This window comes from Anguilla anguilla, chromosome 12 (assembly GCF_013347855.1).
Source record: "Anguilla anguilla isolate fAngAng1 chromosome 12, fAngAng1.pri, whole genome shotgun sequence".
Lineage (NCBI taxonomy): Eukaryota > Metazoa > Chordata > Actinopteri > Anguilliformes > Anguillidae > Anguilla > Anguilla anguilla.
The window spans coordinates 3,007,501-3,033,300 of record NC_049212.1 but is presented as its reverse complement, the minus strand read 5'-3'; the positions used below and the strand labels follow the sequence as shown (position 1 = coordinate 3,033,300).

Here is a 25,800-nt window from a genome sequence, read left to right as displayed (position 1 = left end):
TCAATTTTAAGTTTATTTGAGATTTATAGATCACAGGTGCGTAAGTTACAAGTGGGCTTCTTAGAACCTGCTTAAGCAAGGTTTTTTATGCTCAGTATCTTTTATGAATCGAAAGTAAGCACACCGTCGGAAATGATCTTAAGACTAAGTTCAAGTATAAATCTAAGAACATTTTTAGAAATGAGACCCCTGGTGCTGCATAGTCAAATATTCCACGTAGTGGTGTTTTTTTCCCAAAAAAAAAATGTCAACGTGTTTTGCATTCCATCACACACTGAAGATAAAACTATGCACAAATTCATGATAGCGCAACAGGAATTGGTATCAGATTCAGAAATATTTCTTTTAGTTTATTGCCATACAACAACATATCGCCAATAATTGTGCACAATTGCTATGCTGTAATACATATCTAACCACTATTAATCGAGTGGCTGTAACATTTTGTACAAAAAAGACATATACTATATACTTAATGTGTAAACTGTGTATATTCAGGTAAAACGCACAAACTCCATCGCCATAGTAACAGAAAAATACCAAACTCTCCACCCGACCCACGGATACATTTAACCACCATTTGCACATAATGTCTTATACCTCTTTATGAGTAGAGCTATGCTGGTCATGTCAAATTTTCACAGTTAATTTTTTGTCTTCAGCATCCGTTCATTATCAACTTTGTGTAATTAACCTCATGTTTATCAGTTTACAAGAAACTTTTTCAGTTGAAGCTATTAAAAAATGCATTTTCTTTTTACACAACTGGCCTCGTCAACTTATCTATGAAATTGAAGGCTGTGCAACTGTCAATTAAGGTTAAACTGGGACTATCACAATTTCAAACCAGACAAATATCACAGAAATGTACATTTTACAGACTGTAGATTCAATTTACCTGTATGGGCCCACATAAAATATACTATATTGACACAATTCATATTGCATTTCACTGCAATTCGCACCAGTGCCTTCTGGTGGCAGCACAAGACAGTTCATAGACAATCAGTGTGGTTCGAGAGCACGTGATTTAGGGCTGTCTGTTTCCACAAAATAGCAACAGGAGGATTCTCTTGGGTTGAATGCCTGCTTACAATCACTCTGAGGTCAATGTTCAGTCAATTAAGCATTTTTGTGAAACATAACCCCAACTGCCAAATGCAATTTAAAATGTTGATACATAAAATAAGCCATAAATAGGCCATCCATCCATCCATCCATTATCTATACACGCTTATCCTGAGCAGGGTCGCGGGGGGTGCTGGAGCCTATCCCAGCGTGCACTTGGCAAGAGGCAGGGATACAGCTTGGACAGGCCGCCAATCTACCACAGGGCACCTACACCATTCACTCACACCCCCATACCTATGGGCAATTTAGAGTCTCCGATTAGCCTACCTGCATGTCTTTGGACTGTGGGAGGATCCTATTCAAAATGGTTAATTGAATGAATTCTTTTTCTGTATATTGGTATTTTGAATTTTAACGTATCCGCCTGGTCACACTGAGTTTGTCTATGCGGGAGTGTAATGCATTTGTACTCATATACAAAATAATTACTTGAAAGGCGCGACAGTGCTCTCTGTTCACCCACAATTTTCCAGTACTTCAGCATTGTGAAGACCACAATGAACCACGAAAACATTTTATTTGCATAGGACATACAGTACATCACTTACATTTCCAAATTAACTAATGACCTAACTTGTTCCTAACATAAATTACTACACCCTTCTTTTTTTAACAAGCTATTGGTTGAATTCAGTATAAGGATGCACTTCCACAGAAATACAAAGAAAAAAAAAAAAAACTAGAGCCCTAGAAAACACAAACCTTCAACTTTATAAAATGCTATGTTGCAATTAATTCAGCAATAATAATACATGGTCATAAAAACTATACATGTGCTTTGTGATGCAAATGGTCTGACAGGAACAAATACTCATTAGGACTTCCAAATGCAAAAACAAAAAAGGGTAATACATTTTAAAGTGCTTCTTTTACACATGCATGCACTTCAATTAAATTCCATAATGTCAATGTAACATTACGACCCGCCTTAGACCACCAATGAGATGCCGCACAAATACTCAGACAAAAAACAATGACTTATTCTTACACTAATCTACTGAAACTCAAAGTATAGGCTATAAAGAAAGAAGCATTATGTTTTGGCTACGCTTAATGTTATCATTTGTAACATGAACAAGCGTCAAACGAACCCCCTCCCCGTAGACCTTCTTTAGTCCGTAGAACACGGCCTTTACAGTCGTTACCAGCCACACTGCTCCTGTCCTCCAGTCCACATTTACAGTCGTTACCAGCCACACTGCTCCTGTCCTCCAGTCCACATTTACAGTCGTTACCAGCCACACTGCGCCTGTCCTCCAGTCCACATTTACAGTCGTTACCAGCCACACTGCCCCTGTCCTCCAGTCCACATTTACAGTCGTTACCAGCCACACTGCTCCTGTCCTCCAGTCCACATTTACAGTCGTTACCAGCCACACTGCTCCTGTCCTCCAGTCCACATTTACAGTCGTTACCAGCCACACTGCTCCTGTCCTCCAGTCCACATTTACAGTCGTTACCAGCCACACTGCTCCTGTCCTCCAGTCCACATTTAGTCGTTACCAGCCACACTGCTCCTGTCCTCCAGTCCACTTTTACAGTTGTTACCAGCCACACTGCTCCTGTCCTCCAGTCCACATTTACAGTCGTTACCAGCCACACTGCTCCTGTCCTCCAGTCCACTTTTACAGTTGTTACCAGCCACACTGCTCCTGTCCTCCAGTCCACATTTACAGTCGTTACCAGCCACACTGCCCCTGTCCTCCAGTCCACATTTACAGTCATTACCAGCCACACTGCCCCTGTCCTCCAGTCCACATTTACAGTCGTTACCAGCCACACTGCTCCTGTCCTCCAGTCCACATTTACAGTCGTTACCAGCCACACTGCCCCTGTCCTCCAGTCCACATTTACAGTCATTACCAGCCACACTGCCCCTGTCCTCCAGTCCACATTTATAGTCGTTACCAGCCACACTGCTCCTGTCCTCCAGTCCACATTTACAGTCGTTACCAGCCACACTGCCCCTGTCCTCCAGTCCACATTTACAGTCGTTACTTTGGAACATTAAAGGCATACAGCTGGCCTCAAATGGATAAGCTTTACACTCAAACATTTCTGCCATGTATAAAAACACATTCCACTACAGGCAAAAAAGTGAAATGTAACCTCTAAATATTACAGTAAGATTGTTTGGTAAACATCAGGTGTTTCAAACTCCAGGCCTGAAGGGCTACGGTTTCCGCTGGTTTTGTGATTATCTTTTCCACCAGCAGCCTTGGAAACAAGGTGTGCAGACTTTAGCCAATCAGTGACTTAAATTAAGCACTGAAGCACAGAAGCACATCAAAAACCATCCTACACGACAGCCCTACAGGATTTGATATTGAGATCCCCGGGATTCATGGAATGCCTTCCCTGGTCGAATAAAAACCCAAAGAAGTTGTACCTGACAGAAAAGTCCATGAGCTTCACGCAGAGGTCCCATATGAACTGCTTTTTCCATCTGCGCAGGGTTAATGGTGTCCAGGGTGACTGTGTACCCTGGGCTGCGCAGGGTTAATGACGTCCAGGGTGACTGTGTACCCTGGGCTGCGCAGGGTTAATGACGTCCAGGGTGACTGTGTACCCTGGGCTGCGCAGGGTTAATGTTGTCCAGGGTGACATGTACCCTGGGCTGCGCAGGGTTAATATTGTCCAGGGTGACTGTGTACCCTGGGCTGCGCAGGGTTAATATTGTCCAGGGTGACTGTGCACCCTGGGCTGCGCAGGGTTAATGTTGTCCAAGGTGACGTGTACCCTGGGCTGCACAGGGTTAATGTTGTCCAGGGTGACTGTGTACCCTGGGCTGCGCAGGGTTAATGGTGTCCAGGGTGACGTGTACCCTGGGCTGCGCAGGGTTAATGGTGTCCAGGGTGACTGTGCACCCTGGGCCTGCCTTGTTATTGTGGGGTCTGTCTGCTCTACCTGCACAAGCTGGTTGCAGAGTGGTGGGGACGGTTCATTAGCTCTGCATACAGCAGTCCCACTGCATTGCAGTCATTTGTTCTGAAATGCACAGGAATATTACTGAGGCTGTGTGTCTTTCAGTCCTGACTGTGCAGGTTTGATACGCTGCTGTGTCCGTCTGTCTGTTCTGACTGTGCAGGTTTGATACGCTGCTGTGTCTGTTCGTCTGTCCTGACTGTGCAGGTTTGATACGCTGTTGTGTCTGTCCGTCTGTCCTGACTGTGCAGGTTTGATACGCTGCTGTGTCCGTCTGTCTGTTCTGGCTCTGCAGGTCGGATACACTGTTGTGTCTGTCTGTCTGTCCTGACTGTGCAGGTTTTATACGCTGCTGTGTCCGTCCGTCTGTCCTGAATGTGCAGGTCTGATACACTGTCGTGTCCGTCTGTCTGTCCTGACTGTGCAGGTTTGATACGCTGCTGTGTCCGTCTGTCTGTTCTGACTGTGCAGGTTTGATACACTGTTGTGTCCGGCTTTCTGTCCTGACTGTGCAGGTTTGATACACTGCTGTGTCTGTCCGTCTGTCCTGACTGTCCAGGTTTGATACGCTACTGTGTCCGTCAGTCCTGGCTGTGCAGCATTTCCTATCGGGAAATTGTGGGGCTACATTTCCTAGCTACACAGAATTGTCTTGTCATCACAGAATTGGTTCTGGCCATAAAGGTCCATGATCACTTCGCCCTGCACTAGTGAAACTAGCACAGTAGTGAGTGTTCATGAATCACGGTGCCGTGGGCTGAGCAGGCTGATTCAGAAACCTTCGGGGGGGGGGGGGCGCTACCTTTGGGGGGGCAGTCCCTATCTGTTGATTGAGTTGTAGGACACCCGCGAGCTGGGGTCTAGGGGCTTGCTGGACGCCCGGTCAGCATCAGGCTGGTCGTTGGGGCCCGTCTCCACGATGGGCTCTTCGTCTTCCTCCTCTTCATCGCAGTGAGAGAGCTGGAAGAAGGCCGTCAGTCCCTGCAGGTCCGCCAGCTTGTGGAAGGCGCGTAACACCAGGAACATTGCCATCAGTCCCACGAACAGGTAGACTGCAGGACACACACACACGCACACACACGCACACACAGGCACACGCACAGACAGGACACGCACACACACACAAATTACATTACATTACATTACAGGCATTTAGCAGATGCTCTTATCCAGAGCGACGTACAACAAGTGCATCAGTTCAAGGTGCCGAGGTGCAGAAAAACACACTAGAGTGAAGTAAAGATCGTAGTGCCAGAAGTTACCACATAGATCAGGACTCCAACCCTGTAGGGTAACCTGTTCAGCAAACAAACAAACAAACAATCCTGCCAAGTACAAAACTAGCACTGAAATCACATTTTCCTAATCAGAATCAGACAAAACTATCCTGCCAAATACAAAACTAACGTGATCGCATTAGCCTAACTAGGTACATTGAGCTAAACTAGAGGCTAGGGAGGGGTGGGGAGAGGTGCAGCCTGAAGAGATGAGTCTTTAGTCTGCGCTTGAAGGTAGTCAGATTCTCTGCTGTTCTGACCGCCACGGGAAGGTCATTCCACCAGCGAGGGGCCAGGACAGACAGCAGACGTGAGCGGGAAGTACAGACACGAAGAGGGGGAGGTGCCAAGTGTCCAGAGGTGGCAGAACGGAGAGGTCTGGCTGGTGTGTAGGGTCTGATCTTGGTATCCTGGTGCTGACCCCTTAGCTGCCTGGTATGCAAGCACCAAAGTCTTAAATTTGATGCGAGCCATAACAGGCAGCCAGTGGAGGTCAGTGAGCAGGGGGGTGACATGGGAATGTCTGGGGAGGTTGTAGACCAGACGCGTTGCAGCATTCTGGATGAGCTGCAGTGGTCTGATGGCGGATGCTGGCAGACTAGTCAGCAGCAAGTTGCACACACGCACGCACACAGACGCACACACACACACGCGCACACAGGCGCACACACACGCACACACACGCGCACACACACACACACACACGCACGCACGCACGCATGCACGCACGCACACGCACAGGCACACAGGCACACACACAGTGAGAGAATAAACAGCCAGTCTTTAATTACAGAAATATACATCTAGAACTTAAAAATCTGTTACCATCGGGAATCACAGGCCATTTCACAGAAAAGTAAGCCTATTAGTAACACTCATTGGCGTGTTAAAGAGAGGCAGGCAGCTGTCAGAGAGTTTCCAGGCATGGAAATGCTGCCTGACGCTCAGATAAGACAGCAGGGTGTGTCTCTCAGCATCATCAAAGCCAAAGCAGGCTGCACACAAGTCTAACAGCAGGAATAAGAATACACATAGGTGTACTTAACTTTCTTGTATACATTACCTGATTGTTTTCAAAAACATAAAAGGTGCATGCAAAATGTGTTTAAGGAAATTTTGGCACAGCTTCCAATATCCACCTGACTAAATGGGCTCTTGGGAGTGAAGAGCTGGCGCTGCCTGAGAATTGGGAACAAAATTACTACCAGCACAATATAAAATATATATATTACTGTTTACACAGTAATGAGAAAAAAATGTTATATGATTTTACAAATTAGGACTAACCCTCATCTAGTCCTCACCAAGTCCTAACTAGATAAATCTAACCTCATGTGACTCATTACACACACATACACACACACACACACGCACACACACACACATACACACGCACACACACACACACAAATGCACACACACATGCACACACACGCACACACACACGCAAACACATGCACACACGCACACACACACACACATGCACACACACACACACACATGCACACTCACACATGCACACTCACACACACACATGCACACACACACTCTCACTCACACACACACATGCACACACACACACACACACACGCACACACACACACACACGCACGCACACACACACACATGCACACTCACACACACACATGCACACACTCTCACTCACACACGCACACACGCACACAAACACACACAAATAAACCGACATGCTGATGCCTTGTGTGTGCACTCCATGATTCAGTAGCTTGTAGCTCCCCCTTTTGCAGCAATAACATAAAGAAATCACTTTCAGTATGAGTTTATTAGCACCTCACATCAGACCTCAGGGACTCATTCCTCTTTACAAAACTGCTTCTGCTCATTGATGTTTTAGTATCAAGATGAGGGTTAGTTATGTCCTAATAGGTAAAAACCATGGAAGTGAAAGAGGGTGCATTTTTCACATCACTGTATGGACAGCTGCTGGAAGCTTAGTATCACTGCACAAGCTGCTTAGCGGTTATTTGAAGTGTATGTTCTTGAGTTCAACCACAACCCCATGAATGTTCCTATACCAGCCACTGTGAAGCTGACAGATCACCAGAAACCTCCATAAGTATCTAAAATACTTCATCATACACATACACTCCCATACACTAAAACAATGTTACACACTGGCAAGAAATGTTCTTCAGGCTTTATGCCTAAAAAGGTTTTTGTTTTACAACAAATTTTATTTTGCAATGCCTGAGGCTGAACAGAAGACTCAAAATTTGGAGCCCATGGAAGAAAAAAAGGAGAGTGAAAACAGATCTGACTCCACAGCACAGTGCTGTGATCCCATTTTATATCAGTGAGTACCTACATACATTCTCAAAATATATTCATTATTATTCGGTACGCTAATAAATACGGAGTAGGCCTGAATTTGAAAAATAAATGTGTTATGTAAAATTGTGGGATATGTTTAACATGTTGATTGGGGTGGGGTATTTGACAAAAACCTCAATCGATGGAACTCAATCAATGATTTAGTAAGCTAGTTAGCTAATGCAGTTATTTTCTACAATCTTCCAGACCTGCTACCAGAGGTGGCAAGGGGACAGCGTGGGGGGGGTGGGGCATGTCAGACAGGGAGAAAGCAAGCTTATTTCCACAGACGTCTTCAACTAGAATGTAGTATACAAAATATAGTACTTTACACCTCTAAACATCCATAATACTATATTATTTGGTTACCAAGCGTCCTTTTGAAGTTTCCAAATAGCATTTTTGGAAACCTGCCTAGACATAGCTCAGAAAAAACAATGCAGAATGCTCATTTTTGGAGGCATTGTCATAAAATCTGAACCAGGCTTTGTCCTGTGTTGTGGCCGTGGCTCCATTGTGTTTCTAAGCCCACCAGGCACACCCACAAGCCTCTGTATCCATTTTAAAAAATAATCTTTTAAGTGCAAAAAAAAATTCCACTTCCACTGTGTTTGAGCTTCGGTTACTTTTGCTCAGAAACATTTATAGTAATTCTGACTCCTGGGAAACAAACTACCAATACAAGGGTTACCTTTCAGGAGACACCAGGATTATTGTCAAAAAGGGTCCATTGACCATTTTAGTTAGGGAATGCAGATGATTGCGTGAAGGGGTTAAAGCAGTTCTGCAAAGAAGAGTGGGCTAAAATTCCTCCATAGGGATGTGAAAGACTGCAAAGAAGAGTGGGCTAAAATACCTCCATAGGGATGTGAAAGACTGCAAAGAAGAGTGGGTTAAAATTCCTCCATAGGGATATGAAAGACTGATATCAAATTAAAGGAAGTGTTTGGTTGCAGTTATTGTCGCTAAAGGTCACACAGTAAAGTTTAAGGGAGAAATTACTTTTTCACACGATAAAATCATTTTAAAAAATGTGTTCTGTGTTCACTCAGTTTCCCTGTGTCTAATATTACATTTTGTCTAAGTATCTGAAACCATCCATTGTGACAAATAAGCAATAATAGAGGAAATCAGGGGGCAAATACTCTACAAGGCACTGTAGAGTCCTCCTTCCTCTGAATACAAAATGAGTAGCTAGTTCATTTGAAGAGATAAAAGGGAAGGAAAAGGTCAGGACATTATGAGTGAAACCACAGTGAGAGCAACAGAGCAACAGCCTTCCACAGGAGAAAGTATTCAAGTGCATTTTAAAGTTGTTTGTTCAGAACTGCAGAAATTTCAGGCTGGAGGTACTTTACTTTGACTTGTTATTAATGAATCATTGATTAATAAGAAATTCAAGCAATATTATACCATTAAAACATTCACCAACAGTTTATTTTTGAGAACAAGACTGGAAATGGAAAATGAAATGGTATTCCATAAGAAACAGTAAACTGCAGCTGAACAGGAAGTCCACAGGCCCCCTCTGCCTTCAGTCACCCAGGGTATATTAGCCAAACAAAACTAAATCTTTCAGCAAAAGTGAACCAGCATCAGCTTTAGCCTCAGCTAACAACTACACAAAGAAAGCAACTTTCTTCACCATGACTGCCCATAATCCTCAGTCCTCTCAACCCTTGGCAATGACAAACAACTATTACAGCAGGACATTCGGCGCTGATTCCACTTAAAAAGTGACTGAGACTAGGCAGCGCCCAATTAGCACACTATTTACACTTACTAGAAGGAGAAGGGGCCATTTTGAAAAACAGCTTAACACTTTCCTGACAAAAATAGAGAAAGGAGGACATGTGATGCTAATAAACGCTGAATATGTGTTGTGGGCTGCTGGGCGGCTCATCCTGTTAAAGCACTGTGCTAGTGCACAGGAAATTGTCTATACCGAATCCTGACTGCGCCAGTAATGACTGATCAGTAGCTCCGCAGGGTGACATGCAATTAGATCATCTAGCAACATGGTAGCTTCCTAAGAGAGCTACCTGATCAGATTTTCACCTGGGAGGGTGGGGGAGTTGAGCCATGGTAACAACTACATACATGGTCATCTACAGAGCAAATAAATACCATGCGTAGTTATTTTTGAAATTTTTTTTTATTTTTTATGTCATACCAGGGGGAAAATGGCCACTTTTGAATCTTCACCTCTCTTTGAGATATTTGGAACCCATAACGTAACCTTGGAATAATGACAACAAACCATCATTAAGAAAATAGTTAATAATTTGACAACTGCAACTGATAAAAACAATGCTTGGTCGCATTGCAATCGCAAAGACTTGCTCTACAACATGGGTCATGCTTGAATACTTTCTACCCAATTATTTCCATTAATTCATTAACAATTCGTAATGAACAAACCCTGAAAACAAGTCAAATGTAATAAAATAACTGAAAAGCCCAAAAGCGCAAGTTGAAATGCTGACAGCACTGCACTGAAAAAACAGGTCTTTCATTCAGTTTTCAAATCTTTCCAAGGAATTTCCCTTTAGGAAATGCCCATATGGTTTACTTACCTCTAGCAAATGTGGTGTCTTGTCTGCAACTTCCTGCAGAACAATAACTCATATCCCTCTTGGGTTGGGTTGTGTGTTACATGTAAGATGATGCAATGCAATGAAAGAGAACATGACCAGAGGAACATGGTGCTTGCAACCTCGTAGCATAGCCAGGGAAAGTCAGGGATGACGGCCCGTGGCGGTTCTCCCTCTTCACTGCGGCAGCTGGTTCAGTTCGTCAACTCCGCTAAATAAAAGAGGAGCACCAGGAAAAGGAAAGGGCCCTTCCCCCCCTCGTGACTCACCCATGACAGAGATCTTGTAGAGCGGCCGCAGCTTCTGGCCGGGCTGCTCCCCGGGGACGTAGTCGCCCAGGCCGATGGTGCACAGGGAGATGAAGCAGAAGTAGAAGGCGTCCAGGAAGGACCAGCTCTCCTCGATGGCGGAGAAGAGGATGGCCGGCACCACCAGGAAGCAGAGCACCACCACCACCAGCAGGACCAGGAAGTGGACGGAGGCGGCCGTCCTGGGCAGGCAGCCGGCCCGGCGCTGGCACAGGGCGATGGGCCAGTAGGTGAACAGGTGCATGAGCCGGTGCACGCAGGCGGTCAGCACCAGCATGGTGAAGGGGACCCCCACAAAGGCGTAGAGGATGGACATGGCCTTGCCAGCGTCCGACAGGGGCGTGGTGTGACCGTATCCTGAGTGAGAAGGACAGGGAGAGAACAGCTGCATCAGCTGCAACGCACACATAAGAACACGCGCTACCACCTTTAAGAGTTTACTTACACACTTCAGCTTTTTCCATCCAAACCAATTACTCCTCTGCAGAATGGCTGTGCTCTCTGCAGTAGTGTACTGTACTTGTATGGGTCCGGGTTAATTTAACATCGGTGTAGAAATTAGACCTAGACATTAGTTCGGCATTTTGGGAATGCCTTGATTATGTCAGGAGAGCACGGATCTGGCTCTGGAAATCCAGCATTCTTTACAGACGGGAGGTTAAAACTGTAAACTCCTGCATAACTAACAGCGCAGGGGGAGGCAGACACATGCAAGGTCGGATAAACCGGTAAATATGAAAATAAGCACAGCAGCTGGTGTCATTCTAAAAGCTGAATATGCAAAAATGAATTGATGCAACAACATGTTTTGTCACTGTCTTTCTCTTGACTTCACAGAAACACAAATACAGGAACACAGATAATCACTGCCATACAGCAGGGGAGGTACTAACAGTCCCAGCTGGAACCAAGAGCACAGGTATGGACATGCAGTACATTAATGGTATGTACTGCACTCACATAAAAGTTGGCACTTTGCCAGGCTTCAATCGTGTTTAGAAGCTGATGTTAATGTTTAAAGGAGGGTGTCAGTTATCCAGTAGTCTGCTTATGCCCAAGGCACCAATATCAAAGTTTACTGGATTTTACTTCCTAGAAACATGTCGGCTAGCATGTGCAGTCAATGAGTTTGTGGAAACCAAATAAAGTTTCTTGATTGATTAGCAACAGCTAACAACCAAAAGCACATGACAGCTCTACCCGTCATGCGGTTGATGATTCAGTTAGGATAATTTAGCAATTTTCAAGGACAAGATCAACCCCGCCCCCTTTTTGTATCCTAATTTATAATCTCCATTTGTGCCTCTTAAGTGGCCATGGTACGGTTCACATGAAGAGCAGCTGATGCATGCTGCGTATGCATGTGTATTCCTTACATGCACTAACCTATGAGCCAGTGATCTTCTGCACTACAGGCCTGCCAATACTACAGGAGAGCCCACCAAAGGACAGCTGTATCTCTCATTAAAAACAGACACCAAAGGACTCATCGTTTGGAGAAGATAATGCAGCCTTATCTCACGAAACCAAAGTTACCTTCAGCCCACCCCATCCCTGCTGGCACAGGCCAACACTGCCCTGTTGCCATGGGCTACCGTGATAGCTATCACTGATATAGTCCAGACTCAAACCCATGACTTGCCCAACCTGAGATCATGAGGAGCAACTTTACAGTCAGACCCAATAAGGAGCAGAGATCTCTGAACAGCTGAGCGCGGTTAACTGGTGAACTGGCTTACACGTAGTAAGCCTCTTCATCTATGAGATGAGTTAGAGGAGTCTGATCATACGGACTTTGAAGTCTCAGTATACGCGTCAACAGAGCCGTCCCTCCCACTGGGCAGATCAGGCACTGCACCTAGGGCCCCGCCTACTCGCCTAGGTCCCCACCTTCTCACACAAGGCCCCGCCTTCTCACATAAGGCCCTGCCTTCTCACCCAGGGCCCCGCCTTCTCACCCAGGGCCCCACCTTCTCACCCAGGGCCCCGCCTTCTCATATAAGGCCCCGCCTTCTCACCCAGGGCCCCGCCTTCTCACATAAGGCCCCGCCTTCTCACCCAGGGCCCTGCCTTCTCACATAAGGCCCCGCCTTCTCACCCAGGGCCCTGCCTTCTCACCCAGGGCCCCGCCTTCTCACATAAGGCCCCACCTTCTCGCCCAGGGCCCCGCCTAGAGTCTCCAAATAACCTTTGGACTGGTGGAGGAAACCCAGAGGAAACCCACGCAGACAGGAGGAGAACAGGCAAACTCCATTTTTACTTTAACAAAATTTACAGACACCATTCAGAGGCACAGAAAATGGGCACTTGAGGAACTCCATATACGCCTTAATATGGAGTCAGGGAATCAGATGTGACAGTGGCAGGAGATTAGGCCTGCCAGCTGCTGCATTTCACAAATAAGAACTAAAACCACTGATGCACACACATGCCAGGTAGCTGCCAAAATAACGGAAACACTTCATTTAATTCTGGATATAAAGTATATTGAAAGCAGATGCTTCAACACAGATGTGGTCCCTGAAAAATTAGCAATCGAGCATGCCCACAGTGTAAAACTGGTGGAGGCCCAGTGGCCTAGTAATGTTGCTACCCTGGCAAGGAGGACATCTCAGTAACTTTGAAAGAGGGGTGTTTGTTGTGGTATATTTGGCAGGAGCATCAGTGACAATGACTGCTGAACTTGCTGGTGCTTCATAAGGAACAGGAGATTAGGCGATGTTGGCATGGAGGACTGATGTAAAGACACCATCACCTAGGGGCAACTAGTTGAAAGGGCTTGTTCCTCAATCCCCATGCACTGATTAGAGATTCAAGGAAATACAGACAAGCAACTAAATCAGTTCACTGAAAATATCATTCACGTGCATAAGCAGGCAGTTTTGCCAAGCACAGAACACCAAGAGAGAAGCACTATGGTTGGCTTTTCCTTTGTTTTGGCAGTTACCTGCATATTGTCTGGGCCTGTCACAGTAGCATACCTTTTTTAGCACTGAAAGAAAACCATGCAACACAGCCTTTTGCAAGTGAACTCTTATGTGCCCTCTAAGTGTCCTTTAAAGAGGACATTATTTATTTTAATTCCTGTGGCCACCCTGCTTTAAAGCAACAGTGAAGAGTTTTATCAACCCACTTTTACAAATTCATATGCAAGCTTTAAAATATGCAGCACAGTGCCTAGTACCACTGTGAATTCTGGGAGAAAACAAACACTTTTTGTTTGTTTCCAGCAGGTAAAAGCAGGAGAGATGAACCAGCCTTTCATCAGTGTCTGAGAGTGAAAGGACAGCATTATACTGCCGGAGTACTGCGATACAGCCCTCTGAGTGGCCTCATAACTGAACAAAAGCCACACTGTGCCCCACTTCAAAGGCACAGGCCAAACATGGTGTAGTTCTGCGAGGGTTGGCAAAACAAATAGGAGAAAATATTAAATCCAAACCCAAGCTTCTTACTAACCCAGGGCAGCGAACATTCACATGTCACTCACATGTACTGTGGCCCATGCATTGTTTTTTAATCTGTAAGGGGGACTGAAAGCCCTGCAGACACTACAATGACAAGGTCACAAGCTCAGCTCTGAGGTGGAATCTTGCACCATCATTACCGCACGCCACTTAGCCCGCACTACCCATAGTAATAACAGGGCTTGTGTTCACGCTGCCATGCAAGCTAGCACATGCGTGTCAGCTCACTACGCAGGACACCTTGAGCATCACACCACCAGACAAATGCTATGACTCGAAAGAAAATCCGTTCAGTAAATCAAATGAAAGCAGCATTACTTAACTGTTTTCAATCTTTACATTTCTCTGACTGTCCAACAATTGCAAATGGATTAAGAATGTCCTAGATAAGCTCAAATAAATAAATAATAATAATAATTATATATTTATGTCTCCCAATGTATGAAGCTCTGTACTCAACAGTATTAGATTTGTAATCAAATAATGCACGTGGTTAAAGCTTTAATGATTCTTCATACACTTTGGTTTCACCATGTGGAAATTACAGCACTTTTTATACATAAGCCCCCCATTTCAGAGTACCATAATGTTTCTGACATATTAATTTGATGTAAATGAAATTAGTCATGTTTAGTGCTTTATTGCATAGCCTTTGCGTGCAAGACTGCTTAAAGTGTGTGACCCATAAACATCACCAGGTGCTGAGTATCTTCTCTGGTGATGCTCTGCCAGGCCTGCACTGCAGCCATATTCAGCTCCTGCTTGTTTTGAGGACTGGTTGCCTTATGTTTTCTCTTCATCATATGAACGCATGTTCAATTGGATTCAGTTCAAATTAATTACAGATAAGGGTGCTTTGGATCTTGGACAGTTCCATTTGGCTTCTACACTTTGATCTGTGATACAAGTGAATCTTGGCATCATCTGTCAGCAAGACTTCCCAGAACTCTGCAGGCTCTTTTAGGTACTTCTTAGCAAACTGTAACCTGGCTATCCTGGTTTGCGGCAAACTAGAGGTTTGCATCTTGCAGTGTAGCCTCTGTAGTTCTGTTCATGAAGTCTTCTGCAGACAGTAGTCGGTCACACATCCACAATTGCCAAAATGAAGACTGTTTCTGATCTGTCAGGCAGGTGTTTCTTTATTATAGTGAGAATTCATCAGTCATAAACTGTAGAGTTCTTCCTTAGCCTACTACACTCTTAGTGATTGTTGAGCTCATCAGTGCATTTTCTTCTTAATAATGTTCCAGTTGGTTGATATTGGTACGCCTATGGTTTGGCCTGTCAGTCACTGTGTTTTTTCATATTTCTCAGCCTCTTATGGCTTCCTTGACTTTCATTGGCACCACTCTGGTCCTTATGATGACAAACGTCAATAACAGACTCCAAAGGAAATGCAAAGTCTAGAATCAAAACTAGATACTGAAAGCTCTCTTATACATACACTAAAGAATCAATTGAACACACGTGACGAATCAGAAACACCTGTGACCTGCAATCTGTGTCAAACGTTATGGCGCCCAGAAATGAGCGGTCTGTATACAAAAAGGGTTGCTAGTTTTAAATGGGTGAAACCAAAATGTAGTAAAATACCCTTTAATAAAAGCTGAGCATCTGCACTTTAATCACATGTGCATTGTTTGATTGGAAATCTAAAACATACATACATAAAGATAAGAAGAAAAAATCCCCAGTGGGAAGAAAAAATAAAAGAAATGTTACAGCAGGGAAATTACAGCCAAAACACCAACAGGCAACCCAGTGGCATGTTTTCTTGGGATACAGAGCCCTGAAGCAAAACACAATGAATACAGTGTTTACCATTGGATTAGTGCGGTAAATAAACTGTAAAATACAATAGAAAACAGTACGCCAGTTCCTCAATCTCCCTGTCACCTCACAGTTATGTCAACCTGCCAATGTGTGGTGTAGGTCCACACCCACTCTCTACACATCCGTCCACGGACTTTTTAGTGTGACACTTGCTGAGACCATTTTTTAATTTTAATTTTTGTTCCAATCTCACCAGTCAGACCACCGATTGGCCTGTTCTGGGCCCTAGAAAACTTTAAAGGGCATAGGTCAGAGCGGCCTACAGATAAGACACAAAGTGGAGGAACTGGGTCGTAAATGTGTGTGTGTGTGTGTGTGTACATGGCATACCTCATACTCATTGGATTCCATTCTTTAAAAGAGGTTAATATGCATATGGGAATTATGTGGGAGATTCTGGGCCAGGCCATATCAGAATAAAGCAGAGGCCAGGGTATTACTTGGTTTAAAGGTACAGTATGTACGTTTGGAGAAGCAAGAGAGAGATAAATTGTTTTTTTGTTTTATTTAACGCCCTACTCCCTCCCCATTTTTTTCGAGCTCTCTCTCCAAAACCCCGCCCTCCAAACACATGTATGCGCACCTGAGTCTTCAGAGTACTGGAGAGGACAAGAGCACTGAAAAGTAAAGTAGGAAGATTGAAGCACGTCACGCTTCATTCACAGGTAGAAAATAAAACACAATGTCCTCATAATGAATGTAAACCATGAACAGGCATTACCAAAAATAATTACCAAAGCTGTCACTCCCAAAAAGATCTCAAAATCCTTAATATTCAGTGTTACCATAATGCTCAACAGGAGAGGGTGAATTTCCTTATAACCTTAGAAAGATAAGTTACATTGTAGATTGACTTGAGCCAGACCTGGTCAAATACGTATTTGTTTTGTATTCAAATACTTTTCTATGCTTTACTGATCTTGTCTGGTGTATTGGAACCAATGAAAAAAAAGTGCAAACCCCAACTTCTGGTCATACTGGCAGGCTCAATTACACCAGGCAAGATCAACTGAGCTCAGAAAAGTATTTGAATCCAAAAACAAATGCGTATTTGACACAGGTCTGACCTGAACTAATAATATACTGTAAAAGGGAAAAAGTTGGTATTCCTCTGATGCTTCCCTGATCAATAATTAAGTATGCATGAGCCAGGAGAAGTGTGTGTGTCCCTTCCCCTCTTAAAACTACTTAGTGTTTTAAAAATGAAATATAGTTTACTTAATCCTCACTTCCCCGACAAACTAGATTATACGGAAGTAAGTAAAATGAATGTACTTTAGATCTGGTAGTAGGTAAACTGGAAGTACAAGGAGGGAAGAGGCAAGCAAATGAACATGCAAATTCAACAAGATCACTAGGGTCAAACAAATACCTGAGGACACGCTACTGTAAGGCAGCTTACAGAAGTGTGCTCCTTATCAGACCCCTGAAAGAAAACAGAACGTTTACTGCGCTGGTCAGAGTCAGCAAGTGTGAAAAAGACAGTGTTCAGTCGCAAAACATCCGATTGGATCAGCATTAAACCATATATTCTCCATAATACAGTGTAATCATATTTGGTATTATTGGAAAGCCAATGTCATGGGGAACAAGTTGGTGTCTCAGCTACAAATGTTGTTTACAGAGTAGCGCAAGGAGGATTAATTATTGCACTGTTTTGTCACGATTGTCTCTTTATTTGATGACATAGTATTTTCATATTATCTTGTGGGTATATGAGGGGAAATGTGGAATGGTTCGGGGACACTTGTCAACATGGTCTATGTATCACATGTATATAGCCATTTCACCACTCACATTTTACACCATTGTATATTGTCATTATTACTAGACAAACTGATCAATAAATGGCATTCATTTTACCCTGGAATTCCTCTTTGACTCTTATCACTGCACGCCTAGCAGTTTTAAGGTCATAACATATGCACAGAACTCTGCACCCCATAGTCACTCACCTATACACTAGCGTCGTAGCAGGATACACAACAGTATTTATGCAGGCTACACAAGCCAGAGGCACATCCACGTCCACCACAATAGACAGAGATCCGTATAGAGCCACACTACTGGCTGATCACTTGCAGCCTCCTTCTATGCATAACTGTTAGCACAGAGGAAAGGTTAAACACTATTTTTGGAGTCAGATAACCAAGATTACATTAAACTAATCCCGTTCCAGTAGCACCAGGAAAGCCTACCAGTGTTCTTTTGTGACTCAGATACTTCCACTGTTTGGTGTATCTGAGGGGTTTCTTACAAAACCGCCCAGCTGTATGGCCTGTGTGTGGTTGGTGGTGTGGATATAATTTCCCTGCAGTAAGTTTTAGGCACTTAGATAATTCCGATGTTTGGTTTGCGGAGGGGTTTATTGCAGCTGGTGACCTCGATGTGACAATTTTGGTTTCTGACTGTTGGTGACCTCGACGCACCGCTTGGTGTATCTGAGGGGTTTCCTGCCCTACAAACAGTCCACCAAAAGGCAAGTATAAATCGTACCTACACAGTGGTTTTTTTCTAGGGCTCAAGAGAGTAATAGTTTTCCTTCTCCCTTGTAATTATGGAAAAAGTCATACCTCTGCAAACGATGCAGGCCTTCAATTCTGTCCAAAATTAAAAAACAAGGCATATTACAGGAGAGTAAACCAGCCACAGTTTCCCCCACAAGTAGCCTACCTATAACCACTTCAAGCATACCTTTACTCACACAAGCTACAAGGTTTAAAGGGGCAGACTTTCAAGACGTATTACTGTATAACCTGTATGTTATGACCTTAAAACTGCTAGGCGTGCAGTGGTAAGAGTCAAAGAGGAATTCCAGGGTAAAATGAATGCCATTTATTGATCAGTTTGTCTAGTAATAATGACAATATACAATGGGGTAAAATGTGAGTGGTGAAATGGCTATATACATGTGATACATAGACCATGTTGACAAGTGTCCCCGAACCATTCCACATTTCCCCTCATATACCCACAAGATAACAGGAAAATACTATGTCATCAAATAAAGAGACAATCGTGACAAAACAGTACAATAATTAATCCTCCTTGCGCTATCTCTGTAAACAACATTTGTAGCTGAGACACCAACTTGTTCCCCATGACATCCATTATAAATGCAGTCCATTTGTATGGACGCTGTACGGGTGACGTACACAAGCAGGGACTGCAGTCTATTTCACAGCCCTGAAAATGAGAGGCACCCGGCTTTAGCACGTACTTGATTGTTTGCACACTTTCAATGCCCAGTAAGTCGCTGCCACCCAAAGTCCAAATAAGCAAGCAGAGGTAATAGGTCATCCATCTAGCCCCAACGGTCAAACCTATTCACATGCCGGGGCTTTCTGCTTGGTTGTCTTCCCCTCGGTGAGCAGAAGTCAAATTCTACTTTTTGCTTTGGGCTCAGGCGGAATTTAAGCATGCTATTGCTGGTCACCATCAAAACTTTATTTCCTTTCGATGTGAACATAAAACGTGTCAGGAAATCAAAACCCTCGTCTTTATAGAATGTTCGCTCAAATGGCATTTAATTGGACCTTAAGGCACAAAAAACAGCCTTTTAACAGAATCCTTTCTTAAATACAAGAATGGCTATTCGTGATTGCCTTCATGTCTTAAGAATAGTGTAATGTGCACAATGCATGCAGATTCTAAAATGAATGTTTGCAGTGAGAAACAGTAAAATCCGGGCCTGCTCCTGGCTTTTTTTTGGAACACAAAATTAAAGTCCTTCAGAATTTACTTAAGGGAACATAGATTTTCCTTGCTTCAGAAAAACTCCATGAAACACAAAATTCTACTATGAAATGAAAAGAACAGTTATGAATTTCCCTATCTGTGGATGAACACAGGACAGCTGTCCCATATTTTCGCAAGTGCGTTAAAAAAGTGCTCCGTGAAAAAACATTCATGCGGATCGTGCAAAATCAATAACATTGCTGCATCTCCTGTTCATAACCTCACAGGCACGCTTCATTAGACACTGAGCACCGAAAGAAGAGGTTGACACTTAGCTGGGGCTTGCTCTGCTTGCCTCCTGCAAGCCTTGTGTTGTTTGGAATGTCCGTAAGGTCTATGAATTAAGTTGTATTATACAGGCTACACTTAAATGCAGACCTATTTAAGTCAACATGTGCTGTCCTCAAAAGTTATGGCGAGTATATGATTAGGAGTTGATAACTGGCAGGTTTTGTGCAATGAGCTATAATAACCACAAATAATTGCACAAGTGACTTTTCTCCTGGGTCCATAAATAATGTGCAAATTAAACCATAGGCCTAAAAGATCGATTTTCCGAGAAAATGTTGTTTCACGGCACATCTTACATCCCCTACTTTTCTCAAGGAATAAGACTACATCTGAAATATTGTATAATAAATATTATTATAAACATATTCTGAACAACATACGTACACAAGTATGCACATGAGTTTCTAATTTAGCTACTGCTGTCCACCCATTAGGCTATGTAAGATTTTTTTTTACGTGTATAAAAGCGTGTTCCGTCGTTCAGCCGGGAGTGAAGGAAACGAAAATGCCGGCTTTCAAGGACATACACCTTTTGTGCATTGTTTACCTACATTAACTAGTAAAAACTAGTAAACAGATCGATGAATCGTGTGAAGACATTTTGCGTTTGTTACACAGCTATTTTGTTACACACAATGTTATTTCAAAACATAAAAGGCTAGATTGTATTTATTTGTTCTAATTAAATTCAATTTGTTTTTCTACCCAACTCCTCGTTATAGCATAGCCTACCGGACAGAAAACGGAAACTACAGAACAAAGAAAAACGGACTAGTCCTTACCTACTGTCGTTACCAACGTACTGGCGAAGAACAATGATGAAGCTAAATCCCAATTTGAGCTCTCGGAATAATTATAAAGTATTGACACCCCATACTTATTCGCATTCAAAATCTTTTCCATAAAGTTTTCGAGGGATGTTATATTCACGCAACTGTGGTTGAGAAACTCTGCTTTTAGAAAACCGAGTTCCCTCCTCAGTCTCTCCTCTTCGGGTTTCTCTACGCTGGAGAAAACGAGAGCTCCAAGCAAGAGGTAAGTTATGTACAACAGGACGAAACACGCAAGCAGAGCCCACGACTTTAAAGACGACGACATGTCCACTTCTCACCCTAGCCTTTACTTCTGAGACAACTGATTTCTGCCTGGTCCCTCTAGTACTAACTGCCGGATTCTCACACATCAACGCCACCTTCTTGTTTCCTCCACCCACCACTTGAAGCTAGTCAGGATATCCGGGACAGTGTTTCTATCAAACTCAACTTTCTAAAAAAATTCCCTTTTACAGTGTTAGGAAGAATTTACGTAGCCCACTTTTCATGTAAAGTCCCTTCATGAAAGCCTCAAATATCAGCACGTTGGTAAGAGAGGTGCAGACACATCAGGCGTGTGGATACCGACATAGCCTGTTTTTGCTTATGTGGCACACGCTGCAATAGGTAAACAGTTAAAAATGTAGCCTATAAAATGCACCAAACCCCAGCGAGTAGTTGTGGCGATCCACCGCAGAGATCTAGCAAATCGGCGATTTTAGTCGGGTTTTGGAAAGATAACTTTTATATGACTCGACCCTCTGCCAACGACAGATTAAAACGTTAAAATATCTGATTTATTTGCAATAGTTATTGCAGCTAAGATATAAAGAGACCTCGGGTCTTAAGTATCGGCAAACTGTCAAGATATTCATAAACACAAATCGTATTGCCGATGGTGCAGTTCGGCTGCTTTTGCGCGTCTGCCCTTTTGAACTGCTAAATACAGTAAGAATAGCCTATTTCGTGTTAAAGTGATCGAAAGCCCGGTCACATGCCTTCGTAGTCAACGATTCAGCAGCATGTTTACGTTTTCGTCTAACTAGGAGTCTGTAGCTATAATGCACTTTCAAAAATCCCTCTGGTGCACAAAGGTCACATAAGGACTTAAAAGTGAATTTCATTTTGAGGAATAGGACATGCTACGCGTTATGCCGCGAAAACACGTCCTACACTGACTCGGCAATTCGACACTAACCCTTTAGCTGCCGTATAATAGGCTGCAGTTGTCTCAAAATGTGAACAAGGTGAAATATGAAACAAGATTGCAAACACGTGAAAGCGGAAGAGAAGCCGAAATGCTATAGCAAGTAGCCGTACGGCGCGTAGCAAAGAATTTATAGCGAGTTAAGAGTTTGAGATGCTGGATCAGCGGCGTATGTAAATCTCTTAATGTTGCTTAGATCAACTTGGAGCAAACGCAGCACAGGTAATGTCCTGAAAATGTGCTAATTAGCGACAAGGTTTGGTGCTGCTGTTTCTTTAGCCTTTTATAAACGCTAGGCATAATAAATCCCAACGCCAATGTTGCGCACCTGCGGAGATGGGATACATGGGCTACACGTAAAACGAATCTCGACAAAAACACGTTTCCAAAAAAAAAAACAAGTTACTCACGCATGCAAAGCACTGTGTATAAGTCATTAAGACATGCAAAATATAAAAATGTGTCACATGAAAGTGTTAAATGCATCCAGTGTTGAAAAGCACAGCATGAATAAAATGTATTATTATTATTATTATTATTATTATTATTATTATTATTATTATTGACATTATTTTGTTTAGAAATTTGTGTTCCCAAGATGTTAGAAAATTAGGGGGGGGGGGTGTGTTAACTAGCTCCATATTCATGCCCATGGTCTTGGAATGAGGTGTTCAACAAGCACATAATGGGTGTGATGTTTGGGTGTCCACATACTTTTGACCACGTAGTGTATATATGTACACACACATACATACATACATATAGTAAAAGAAGACCTAGACCAGCAATAAATAAATAAATAAATCCCCAGTGTGAAGAAAAAAATGAATTTAATCTTACTGCAGGGAAATTACATCCACAACACCAACCACACGCAGACAATACAGCTGTACGGTTTTGTAAGAAACCCCTCGGATAAAACAGCAGATGTATGAGAGTCGCAAAGGAACACAGGTAGGCTTTCCCGGTGCTACTGGAACGGGATTAATTTCATGTTATCTTGGTTATCTGACTCCAAAAATAGTGTTTAACCTTTCCTCTGTGCTAACAGTTATGCATAGAAGGAGGCTGCAAGTGATCAGCCAGTAGTGTGGCTCTATATGGATCTCTATCTATGGTGGTGGACGTGGATGTGCCTCTGGCTTGTGTAGCCTGCATCTAGCAATTGCGTATCTTGCTACAGCCTTACTGTACAGGCGAGTGACTACTGGGTGCAGAGTTCCATGCGTATGTTCAGACCCTGAAACTGCTAGGCGTGCAGTGGTAATGGTCAAAAAGGAATATCAGGTTAATGTGAATGCGGTAAATTTTACAGTATGTTAAATGATGGTAATATACGGATGCAAAAGTGTGTGTGTAGTGAGATGGCTATACGCAAATGGTGCGCAGAACGTCGTATTGGCAACTAAGTTTCCCCAAACCACTGCACTTTTCCCCTTCTACATCCAGAACCTAAAGGAAAACCCCAAGTCATCAGATAAAGACACAATCATGACAAAACAGTACATTAATGATCCTGCTTGTGCTATCTCTGTAAGCATATCACACTGGGTTAACCTTTGTATCTGGCTGGTTGCTGACCCATTGGCATCAAGATCTTTAGTCAGCACCTCACCACCAAAGACACCAACTTGTTCCCCATGACATCGGCTTTCACTGAGCACTGTCTTTATTGGACCTGCTGGCCCACCTTTGGGGGTCTGGTAAGGGGCGCACTTCTGCAAACCAGTCTACAGTCTACTGGGATACAGAGCCCTGCAGCTGAACACAATGAATACAGTGTTTACCATTGGATCAGTGCGGTAAATAAACTGTAAAATACAATAGTAAACAGTACGCCAGGTCCTCAATCTCCCTGTCACCTCACAGTTATGCCAACCTGCCAATGTGTGGTGTAGGTCCACACCCATTCTCTACACATCCGCCCACAGACGTTTTAGTGCGACACTTGCTGAGACCATTTTTTAATTTTAATTTTTGTTCCAATCACACCAGTTAGACTGCCGATTGGCCTGTTCTGGGCCCTAGAAAACTTCAGAGGACAGGCCAGAGTGGTCTAGAGATAAGACACAGAGAGCAGGAACTGGCATACCTCATATTCATTGGACTCCGTACCTTAAAACTGGTTAATACCCATATTGGAATTATGTGGGAGGTTCTGGGTCAGGCCATAGCAGAATAAAGCAGAGGTCAGGGTGTCACAAACTGCTGTCTTCTTAGTAATTCCAGCTCGGTGTTACATTTATGATTTAAGTGCCAAGCCTTCTTCTTAGAAATGATGACGTCATTTTCCATCGGAACATCTCCAAATTTATTGCATCAGCATTCTTTTCTAAGTCATTAATTGGTTATCTGTCCAGTTTGCTCCTCGTACTGTTAGATTCTATTAATTTTTACAAAGACACATTTCTGACCTCTGACTACATTATATCAGCAACAAAGGTGTGCCCCAATTCATCATATTCAGTATAATGCTATTCATTTAATGCTAATCAATCTGCCAAGGGCCCAGATGCCAAATGCATTTTCACTGATTCTTAATGTGGCGGTTACTTCAAAGCATCCCATTTAACCAACTGGATTTTAGACAAGTGGTATCAACATGATTTGGCCTATGTATAATGATGAACAATTGTATTGATTGTATTGTTTTATTATCACAACAGTATGGACAAAACAGTATGGAGTATACACTTTGAATAGCTGCTTGCTGAAAAAGTCAATAGATACATAAATGAACTAGAAACAAAAAAAAATGAAAAGGTTTCAGTATAATTTACGAAGATACTGGGCAGGGGGGGAAAACACCACACAAGACCATGAACCACCTGTCATAACAACGCTGTCTGGGAATTATGAGAGCACTGAAGGAAGATTGCTAGATTCACTACAACTGAAACGTACCTACATGTGAATTATGTATCTAGATACTAACACATGATTGTGGGCTGAAGGTGTGTTCGTAATTAACAGATTAAAGTTAGCACAGCCGTCGTAGTTCTCTTTGTTATTGTGGTCATGTGCACACACCGCATGCCAAGCTGTGTGACAAAGGAAATAGCACATTCTTTTCTGGAACAATTTCTTTATGACATAAATCAACGAATCCATGACATTTTCTTTTGTAGTTTAGAAAATATACGTTTTCTGCAGGAGTTCACATTTTGTATAAAGGACAATCATTTTGCATTTCAAAATGTAGTTGACATTTTCACTTTTATTTGTTTGAGTTTACAAGTAGCAAAAAAGGAAACCAGAAAAGAAACTACAGAATAAACTATCTATACCAGGGTCCAACCCTGGCCTTACAGAGCTGTCCTGCAGGTTTTTCACCTATCAGCACTTCATAAATGACCTCAGACTTGAGAAGAGTGATTTCATTGGTCAGTTAAACCAAGCTGAAGCAAGTCATTTAATGTTCTTAGTCATAAAGGAGTTTGCAGGACTGGGGCCCTCCTGGACCAGGGTTGTGAATCCATGGTCTGTATTCTAATACAGAATTATTCTTCAATCGCTATTTCAAACAATCCCCCTTTTGAAGTCATTAAGAGGAAAAAGCATAAACACATGATTGCAAAATGGTAGAGAATGTCCAGTGACATAAATATGGTCAATACTATGATGAAACAGTGGGCCAAGCCAGGTAAACTACAGAAATGGCCCTGTGCTCCTCACAAAGTTCTGTTGTTGTAAAAAAGATTCTAACTCAGCATTCTAATTTCAGCATTCTTTTTTTTTTTTTTTTTTTTACCAAACATCACATGACTGGGGGAGGATTGAGTGTTTGTGTGTCTGTGTGTGTGCGCGTGCGAGTAAGTGGATTTGTGTGGAAGAGAGAGAAAAAAACATGTCCACCAACACTCCTTGG

General features: G+C 43.0%; 2 protein-coding genes across 4 annotated transcripts in view; both read right to left on the bottom strand.

Annotated features, from left to right (window-relative positions):
- Nucleotides 1–1,629: 1,629 nt before the first annotated feature.
- On the bottom strand, nt 1,630–21,791 carry kcnk6 (potassium channel, subfamily K, member 6). Its single transcript, XM_035385678.1, has 3 exons — nt 20,696–21,791; nt 10,546–10,941; nt 1,630–5,108 (listed from the first exon to the last, which is right to left on the bottom strand). The coding sequence occupies exons 1-3, from the start codon at nt 21,009–21,011 to the stop codon at nt 4,876–4,878; spliced, it is 945 nt and encodes a 314-aa protein (XP_035241569.1). The 5' UTR covers nt 21,012–21,791; the 3' UTR covers nt 1,630–4,875.
- Nucleotides 21,792–24,569: 2,778 nt separating this feature from the next.
- The window catches only part of si:ch211-14c7.2, a 13,448-nt gene continuing 12,217 nt past the window's right edge, over nt 24,570–25,800 (bottom strand). For all 3 annotated transcript variants that reach the window (XM_035383906.1, XM_035383905.1, XM_035383904.1), the window contains one exon: nt 24,570–25,800. This exon is cut by the window's right edge and continues 491 nt beyond it. The gene's annotated coding sequence lies outside the window, so the exon portion shown is untranslated.